General features: G+C 35.1%; 1 protein-coding gene across 1 annotated transcript in view; it reads right to left on the bottom strand.

Annotated features, from left to right (window-relative positions):
* The window catches only part of LOC130808732 (probable mitochondrial adenine nucleotide transporter BTL3), a 9,556-nt gene extending 1,706 nt beyond the window's left edge, over nt 1-7,850 (bottom strand). The window contains exons 1-3 of the mRNA XM_057674206.1: nt 7,232-7,850; nt 2,264-2,567; nt 1-360 (exon numbers count right to left, since the gene is read on the bottom strand). The exon at nt 1-360 is cut by the window's left edge and continues 108 nt beyond it. Of these exons, the coding sequence (XP_057530189.1) occupies nt 1-360; nt 2,264-2,567; nt 7,232-7,662 (1,095 nt within the window). The 5' untranslated portion in view covers nt 7,663-7,850. The remainder of the gene's footprint in view (nt 361-2,263; nt 2,568-7,231) is intronic.
* Between the last annotated feature and the right edge of the window lie 2,001 nt (nt 7,851-9,851).

The following is a 9,851-nucleotide window of genomic DNA, read 5'->3' as shown; positions in this document are numbered from 1 at the left end:
CTGAAGCTGTCTTCTAACAACCTCAAATGGATAAGTAGCAGCTTCAGAACAAGCCCCAGCAATTGCCCCATAAATTAATGTTCGGACAGGACCTAGCTCCAGCTGATCCAAAGCATTGAGATCTCCTCTTTGATGTTTCATGCTTTCTATTCTTTTCTTCCCTTTCGGTGAATTCAAATAGGCTGCTTTCAGAATGTCATACACGCCATAAAAGACTGCACCAGAAGGAGCCATAGCTACAACTGAAGGCACCAAGCCCTTGTAAAGAGAGAAGAACCCTTCAGTTTGTACCATATGGCGGCAAGTACCAATGACACTACCTAAAGCTTCACCACCTGGGGCTACCATGATAGTCCTTATCTGAAGAATTAAGCATCTTACAATGTAACATGATCTCAAAACTTCTTACAAAAAGCACTGAACATGTTATTTGGTAAAATTGCAAAAATCAGATGATGGAAAAAGAAAAACATTGTACAAGTCTCACTCTACAGAAACAAGTTTGAAAGGTTTCAAAGTTGATACAAAATCCCCATGATGATAGAGTTTCTGTCCCTTGCAAGTTTATCAGAATGGGAATCCTACTTAGAATTGATCACGGGGGTAAGATCGAATTGGTAGGATCGAATGGGTAGGATTGGATCGTAGATTCGCACGATCCTACAAATAAACATAAATATGTTTTAAGTAATTAAATTTAATGATAGATGGTGCATAAAATAAATTATTTATAATTGAGATTAAGTTTGTTGAATCGAATTCTAGGATCGTATTTTGATCCTACCACTCAAAATTTCATTTTAATTACGATCATAAGATCTTACCAACATTATGATCCTACCTACGATCCGGATCACTCACCTATTCTTAGATCGTAGCATCGAAGATTCCGAATCAGGATTCTAATTACAATGTTCCCTTAGATTTCAGATGTAGCAAACATCTAGAACTTAACGTATTAAAAAATACCTAGTATAACAAGCTATTTTCAACTCAATCCAATTCCAAATACAAGAAATGTAGTCTTTCAACTTCTATGAAATTCACAACTAGTATATCAAAATACTAAAATGTCATGGAAAAGACAAAGTTAACCTATTTGGATCAAAATGATCCAACCCGACTCTAAAATGACCTTTATATAAAATTAAAATTAAATTGACATGTTAACTAATACACACACAGCCCAAAACCACCGGACCCCAAAAACTATAATGAATCCCAACCCAACATTTCAATGAACACCACACCAAAAGATAAGAGGGGCCCTGCTTTTGATCTGTGTGATGGAATTTTTGTCTGACTTGGACAAATCCAGGATGTGAACTAAAATGAAAAAAAGGGAGAAAAATGGCTTCTGTTCATTTTGGAGTATAGTACATACACAAGGGATGATGCAAAAATCACAAGTGGGTTCTTCCAAAAACTAAAATACTGATACGCATGAGCCAATTATCCATGGAACCTTTTTCAACCAATCCACGATCCACAATCCATGGGAGCCAAGGAATCTGATCACGTCCGGGTCTACACAAAACAAGCTACCTGAAGCAATCCTCCTCATCATCACAGTCCAAACTATCAAAGATTGATTAGGTAAGCTCCACAACTAATATACAGTTGGCAAATCACATCCCAATGAACGTTTCTCACCAATAATTCACAGAAGTAAGACTCAGGAAACAAGTGATGTAGCAAGTTGTCTATAGACTATGTAGGTAAGGCTATGTACCTATTAATCTCTCTAGAGTTCACTTCAGAGTACACATTTGTAAATGCTATTCATGTTTCTGCATGAACAGAGGAACTTGCAAAAGAAAAACATTCACCAAGGAAACCAAAAGTTAAGAATCTGTCACAACATGTTTAATTCCTGCAGCAAACATAATCACATAAAAAACGAGCCACTCAGTGCTACTAGAATATTGCATCTCACTAATCCTAGGGCAAGGATTTAAGGCGAGATATAACAAATTCCATATTAGACAACACACTACTCACCACTGTCAAGTGTTAAATACAGCCAGCACTGGCATTGATGAACAGAGAAAATACAGGCAAGCATTACTGACTACTATTGGGTAGTGCTCTTATAACACTAAGAGTTCCTACAACACTATGGGCTGCAGCTATATATTTAAAGGAACATGTGGCAACGATAGAAGTAGGGAATTGGGCAGTTTTTTTGGTTCAAGTCAAAAACAGAAAACGGAAGAACAATTCACTAGTTAAAGCAAGTGAAGCTTCTGCTTTTACCACATACAGTGTCCATGGGTAGGCAAAGTAAGGTAGCAGTGATACCAGCTGCTGCACCAGCAACAAATCTCTCAAAATTTGAAGCTTCCTCGTTTCCAGATAACTTGCTAAGGTAATTTCTGTAAGTATCATAAGCATAAAAATTAATTGCCTTAAAAGGAGCTGTCCGAAGGATGTTGACAAAATTTCCTTTCCAAAAGCCTCTGACTCCTTGCGTAGCTGCAATTGTTTGGATAAGCTCAAACAAATTCTTTTGCTCACCGCGGACTATGTACTCCAACTTCAATCTTTCAAGAGGGGCAACACAAGTCCTGATACAATATAATACAATCCATAGCTAAAATGTTATTCACAAGTTTACTCCCTCCATTCACAAAAACTGTGACTTAAGGTTGGTGGATACAAACAAAAATAATCACATTATTTTACACTGGAACAAAACCCTCAATTTGAGTTTTCCTTAGAAGTAGTACTATTCATTCTTGTTCTATACAAAAACACTCCATATTTGCCGCTTTGGGCAGACTCAAATAAAACCTACAATTAGATTTAATGTACATTTTATCATTTATGTTATTGCTAATCCACAATGTTTTGTAGGGGGAAATTTAGTGAAAATTTAACTACAGCCCCATGCTTATTTTCTCACAGCATCAGGAATGACTTGGCATTAATCCATAGAAAATTCCAATATTTTAAAAGGAAACAGACTTTATAATGCAACATTTTTATTCCTAGTGACTTTAGCTCCAATTATTTTCAATCCTCGGAGAAATCTTGAATAATAAACCAAAGTGACGAAAAATAATCCCATCTTTCCTATCATTAATAAATATTGTGGGGGTGGAATAATCAGCTCATATTAGTTTAGTATGACCTTTTTGCATTTTCAAAAAGCCATCCATAACTAGTACTAAAACAAAACACCATTGACATCATCTCCTATTAAAAATGCATTTGTGTCACTTCCTCGTGCAAAATTTCCCCTCCAAATTTCAATGAGGATGTCATTAATATTATAACCATATTTTGCATAATTTTATTTCGCAAAGATTCATGACTGAACAAATATCCAAGTTGATTAATTTTAAACTTTTTACATTGTAACATTTAAGGTATTAGAATATAAAAATATTATTCTTCTAATTTTAAAAATTATTTATACAAACTCTTCAATTTTTCCAATTAAAATGGGATGAGATTTTTATTTTCTCTTTTATCTTCATATTCAATTTTTCTAAACCTTTATATCTAACTTGTAAGCTATAATACATATTGTAGTGAATGGGTGAGCCCTACTCAGGTTGTGCAAAAGAAGTCACAAGTAACTGTCGAAAACAATGAAGAACGTGAGATAATTCCAGTACGCATCCAAAATGGATGGGGTGTTTGGTGAAGTTGTGACTAGGAAAGACTAGTTCTCATTGCTTTTCATATATTAAATGCTAGAAAGGCGTACTAGCCACTAATTATAGTGTTTCCTATATGGATATTCAGGTTACTTGCTGGTACACATAGCCTGAGGATTAAGAAAAAAACAACATTTACGTGTTTGCTTATATGCATATGCCTTTTGGACTTTGCAGTGAACCCGCTACATTCCAAAGGTGTAAACTAAGTGTATTTTCTAAATTTATAGAGCATTTTGTGGAAGTTTTCATGGATTACTTTGGCGTTCATGAGATTCATTTGCATTAAAGCTTAAAAGATGCAGACACTAATCTAGCGTTAAATTATGAAAAAAGTCAATTCATGGTGAAACAAGAAATTGTGTCAAGTCGTTTAATTTTTGCAAAGGGTATTGATGTACATAAAGCAAAAATTGACACCATACAATCTTAACCCTATCCAAGTAATGTTTGAGAAGTGAGATTTTATCTTGGCCATGTATGTTATTATCACAAGTTCATAGAAAGACTTTCAAAGATTGCAATTCGATTGAGCAAGTTGTTACAAAAGGATGTTGAGTTTGATAATGGTGAAGGTTGCAAGAAGCATTACATACATTGAATATGAGGCTTGTTTCAACTCCTATCATTCAACCCCTGATTTGGTCACTCTCAATTGAGATCATGTGTGAAGTGAGTGAGTATGCAATAGTAGTCGTGTTAAGACAAAAGTAGGAAGATTCCTCATTCTATATATACTACATTTCAAAGACCTTGAATAAGTCTCCACCAATGTTACCAAGATCAAGGATCGATCCAGTTCGAGGAACGCTGTCGGGAACAAAATTCACCAATTTCGAAAATCTAAAGTCGGGACAATTAGATTTTTGGTCAAGTTTTCTTGGGTCGCGGAAAGATTCAATCCAGATTGAGAAGCGATTTTAGATTGATAACTAATAGAGCACACCTAAATTTTAGATTTTAAAATTAGAAAAAATAAAAACAAGAAGTCTCCTAAATAAAAAATAATAATAAAAGAAAATAAAGTAAAGAGAAAAGTAAATAAAAAACAAAAGAAAAAGATAACTTAAGAAAAACAAAAAGAAAAAGAAAGAGAAAAGAAGTCATAAGATAGTAAAAATCAAGAAAAATGGAAATGAATAAAAAGGAAATTTCAAAAAGTAAATTTATGTCAATATTGCCTACCTTCTCCTACCGTTATGTCTTCTTCCTTTGCTTCTTTTCTATGTCCTTATCCTTTTCTCTTTTCTTTTACTCTTTTCTCTCTTTAATTACTTTGAAATCAAATTTCAGAATTCCATTTGATTTTCTTGAGTCGACCACATAAGTGATCCAGATGAACCCAGATTGCCAATGACACCCATAAATCAGGTCAAACACATATTGCAGTTTGCTACGTACCTATGCGATCGGAAATCACATCTAAATTTGGATTGAATTGTTCCACGACCCAAGAAAACTCGACCCAAAATCTAATCAACCTGTCTTTAGATTTTTTAAATTGGTGAATTTTGTTCCTCACCCTGTTCCGCAACCAAGATCAATCCTTGATCTTGGTAACATTACTTTCTTATGTCCAACACGTTTCCGCTAAAAGCATAAAAAGTTTTAAAAGTGAAGCCTTGCGATCAAATCATAAGAAAATGCGCTTTAGATAGTGAGGTAATATCAATTGTGAACTCTTGTGACTCTTACGCTTATGGATGACATTTGGACCTAGAAGGACAGTTAGGAATTTCGTAATATGTGGATTCTATTGATCTAGCATAAATAGCGATGCATATTATTTTTGCAAATAATGTTATAAATTTCAAGGAGTAAGGAATATTTCCCAAAGTGAGATGCCACAACAACTAGTTTTGTGTTGTGAAATTTTTAATGTTTAAGGCATTGACTTAATGGGATCATTTTTCGATTCTTTGGGTTTTAGATACATTAGTTACTTGTTGATTATGTCTCAAAGTGGGTAGAAGCAAAGAGCACCAATACTGACGATTCGAAGCTGTTTGCACATTATATCTGAGCTAACATATGTAAGTTTAGCATTTCGAAAACTTTGATAAGCGATAAGGAAACTTTTCTACAACTATATTATTACGGCTTTATTGAAGAAATATCATGTTACACACAAGACATCCACAGTCTACCATCCACCAACAAATTTGAATGCAAGAGAGTTAAACCGAGAGATTAAGTTCGTCTTGGAGAAAACGGTCAATCCTAACAAGAAATATTGGAGCTTGAGATCAGATGATGCATTGTGGGCATACTCAACACCCTACAAAACTCTGATTGGGATGTCCCCATATTCTCTATTACTAGTTAGAGCTAGAGCACAAGGCATATAAGGTTGTGAAAAATGTCAACATGAGCTTAGATGAGTCAGGATTGCATAAGAAGAAAGTTGAGATTTACAAAGCAAAAACCAAGGCTTCAAATTATAAGAAGATTAGAAGGAAGAACTTTGAGGTTGGTCAGAAAATTCTTCTCTTCCAATCACGCCTTTGATTGTTTCAAAGAAAGCTAAGGACCCGTTGAATAGGGCCATTCAAAGTTGTTAAGGTGATTCCAAATAAATACTATTTAAGCAAAGAAACACTGGAAATCTTTAAGGTTATAGGGTAGCAATTGAGGTCATACTATGAAGGTATTCAACCAGAAGATGTAGGGAAGAAAATTTGGAGATTACTGAGAAATTTTCGGTATTGAATGAATTGAGCTTCTCAAGAGGCAACCGAGCTTTATATTTTTTTTTTGTTTTGTCTTAATATTACACATTTTTTGTTTGTTTTGTACAGGTAAATAAAAAGATTAGTAGCTTGAAATTCCAAAGAAAACGATGACAAATATATATTTTTACCATTGAAGAAACAACTATTGTAGCTCACCTCTAGTACTTAATGCCCCGTATCCACCATGATCACTGCACATTCAGACAGTTTAATAAGGTGATCAAATTTGGTTTCCCGAGAGCCACAATATTCGCCATACAAAAAAAATATAACGAAACAAGTTTGGTTTCCTAAGAGCCTCAATATCCACCATATGAAAATCAATATAATGGCATAAGTTTGGTTTCTTGAGATCCATAACATCCACCATATGAAACCAAATTAACTAGTTGGTTGCTAGAATCAACCTTCCTCCAAACTACTACTTTCCCTCCCTCTGTCATGTAAAGCACTCCTTAGCATAATTCAATTGAAAAACGAGGCATTATCTGTTTTATACAAAAATCAACTCCCCTATACTAAAAGCATTCATCACACTCTGTTCCTTAATGTTTCGTAAACTTCTAGAGAACTTTTAATATTTACTCCATGTCCCCACATCCCACCATTACAGTGGCTTTAAAGAAAGCAAAATTTTATTTCAACTCAAGTGCAATTTACAAATTCAACAAAGAATTAAAATTTCAGCAAAAATGAAAATTTTCACATGCATTTGAATAAAGTTTTGCTAAGCAGAATTAACCAGACAATAACCAAACATCAAATAGAACAATACAAAATGATCTACAGGAATCAAAAAAAAAAATTAGATAATTTAAAAAAAGAAAAATATACCTTGAAACCATGGCAGCAACAGCACCAGCCCATAAATGTTTAGTAGTATTCAATGCACCATAACTTTTCTCCTCCTTATATTCCTCAACTCGTTCAGAAACCCTAAAAATCTCGGAATCATGATCCCCATTTTTCCCCAATAATTGCCCCGAAGAATCTCCAGAAAACCCATCATTAGAACCACTGGAATCTTTCACAGAAAAACTAACACATAAAAAATCAGAAAAGCGGCGACGAATCTCGGAATGAATAGCGTTTTGATTTGTCCAGTGAATCTTTAACGGAAAAGAAGAGGAGACAAAATTTGAAGGAATTATCGACGAGTTGTTAGATGATATGTGCACCAGAAAAGAAGTAGATGATTTAACGAAGAAAGCTGAGTTTGTAAGGTTGAAGAATTCAAGTTCATTGTAAAGCTGTGAATCAAACATTGCAGGAAACAGAAATTGGAGGAGTAAGAAAGAGAGAGAGAATGGTTGTTGAGTTTGATCGAAAAGTTAAAGGGAAGTGTAAAATAAAAACATGGTGGTGTTGCGGAACGTGTTAGAAAATAAGTTTGAGAAGTGACTGCTGAGCAGTGAGAGCATATTGTCGATGTGACATGTAAAAATGGACTTATTGTGTAAATTCTAAGTATGCATTAGGGTTGTGACTAATGAGACCGTCTTATTATGAAATGATTTTAATTGGGTCAGTTCAAATTTAAAAAACAAAATAGTTGCTTTTTACAATTCAAATTTCATTGTTTTTTCTTATGTTTTTCCCTAATGATGTGCTTGTATGGGTTCGTCTCACGATGAGACAGTCTCATATAAAACTTGTTAGTTGGTTGTTTAGTTGTTGGAAGAGAGATTTATTCACGTAATTGATTTTTCTTTTGATTTTAATCATCAATATTGTTAAAAGTCTGTCTAGGGCTTCCTTTCTCTCTGTTAGTTTGAAGGTTCCTCTATGAGTGTGTTTGTATGCTTGTTTTGGGTTTGAATCTCTATCATGGAGAATGTGTGTCACATTATATCACGTCCTGAAACCGACACTCTTTCAAAGAACCCTTGCGTGAAGGAGGGTTTGAAGATTCTATCTGGAGGCGAAGGAAATCATTAGGGTATCATTCTTGGATCGAAGAATAATAACGATACAGATTCTTCTGAATATGCGAGTGATCAGATAAGGGATGAGGTTTTGGTAGAAGATCACGAGGAGGCTGTGGAATGAGTTAAGGAAGGTGCAGTGAGGGTAATGATAGAACTGCACTTGGTCTCTTTGGCAACTTGCGGTCGTCTAGGATTTCTAATCCCAATGCTTTTATTTGCAAAATGAAGAATGTTTCGGTAAGGTATGGGATTGAAATTGTTAACATTGGGAGAAATCTTTATCAAATCCAGTTTTTTCATTGGCATGATATATTACCCTTTACTTCTTGAAAAAATTGATAATGCAGTTAAACCATCGGATTTAAAGATCTTTATACTTCCTATTTGGGTTCGATTCTATGATATCCCATTCAAGGGGCGTGGGAATGATGAAACAAGAGTCTTGTTGAACAAGATTGGGATGTTTGTGTAGATGGCGAGACCTAGTTAAAATAACATTAATAAATCTTTGAGAATAAGGGTTAAGATAGATGTTCGTAAGCCTCTTATGGATTCGGTGAAATTGGAGATTTGGGGTGGTCATATTTGTGATATTCCAGTGAAACATGAGAGACTACCATGATTTATTATGCCCGTCTCAATCATGGTTTGAATGAGTGTGTGGAGGTGAATAGGGATTGTACTCTGAAGTAGAAGTTCGGGGCGTCTCTTCGTGCCTCTCTATGGAAGATGTTTAGAGAGGAGGATTTGAAGGGTGTGGAGGGGATTGAAGTGGGTACACTGAAACACAATCAACATATGCTTTTTGTAACAAAGAGTGGTGATCAAAGCTGAAAAATCTTGGAGAGTAAGATAATGGATGAGGTTGTTGATATTTTTAACAAGGTGTTGATTGATAAGGGAGAGAAGAGGACGAAATGTGGAGATGTGTTGGTGTTGCCCTCTAATGTTAAGAGTGTGGTGGATGTTATTCTTGTGCATGAAGAAGATGAAGGATGTGGGAATGTTGGAGGGTATAAGCAGGAAGTTAGTGTGGAGCATAGGTTTGATGAATCTAAAGAGAATGAAGATCTGACGAACTTCTTTTGAGAAGAAAATGATGATGGACTGCAACATGTTTGCCTCATGAGGATCAGGAGGACTTGGGTTTTTTGTGTAAATGAAAGAAGATGGAGACTTCGTGAGCGTGGGGTTGGTCATAAGAGAGAAGTGGAACAGTCCCATGCAACATGTAAGGGTAAACGCAAAAACTGCATGAGAGCTAAAATGGAGGTTTCTAAGGGGGATGAAAAAGGGACTCAAAAACGTTAAACTAACAATATGGACGTTGAATTTTCTTTTGCTGATTTCGAGATATATATGGAAAGACCCACAAATTGGGCCCTTAAGAGTCAATGAGCAAGTTGATGTTTTGGAATTGCCATTGGTCAGAGAGTCCTGAGGCAATTCGTTCCCTTTCAAATCTTATCCGTCAAAACTCTTTGGATATTTTTTTTTATGTGAAACCAAGAGATAGGAGTCGAGAT

This window comes from Amaranthus tricolor, chromosome 3 (assembly GCF_026212465.1).
Source record: "Amaranthus tricolor cultivar Red isolate AtriRed21 chromosome 3, ASM2621246v1, whole genome shotgun sequence".
In the NCBI taxonomy this organism is placed as follows: Eukaryota; Viridiplantae; Streptophyta; class Magnoliopsida; order Caryophyllales; family Amaranthaceae; genus Amaranthus; species Amaranthus tricolor.
Note: the sequence above shows the minus strand (reverse complement) of the source record. Positions and strands in the feature narration are given on the sequence as shown.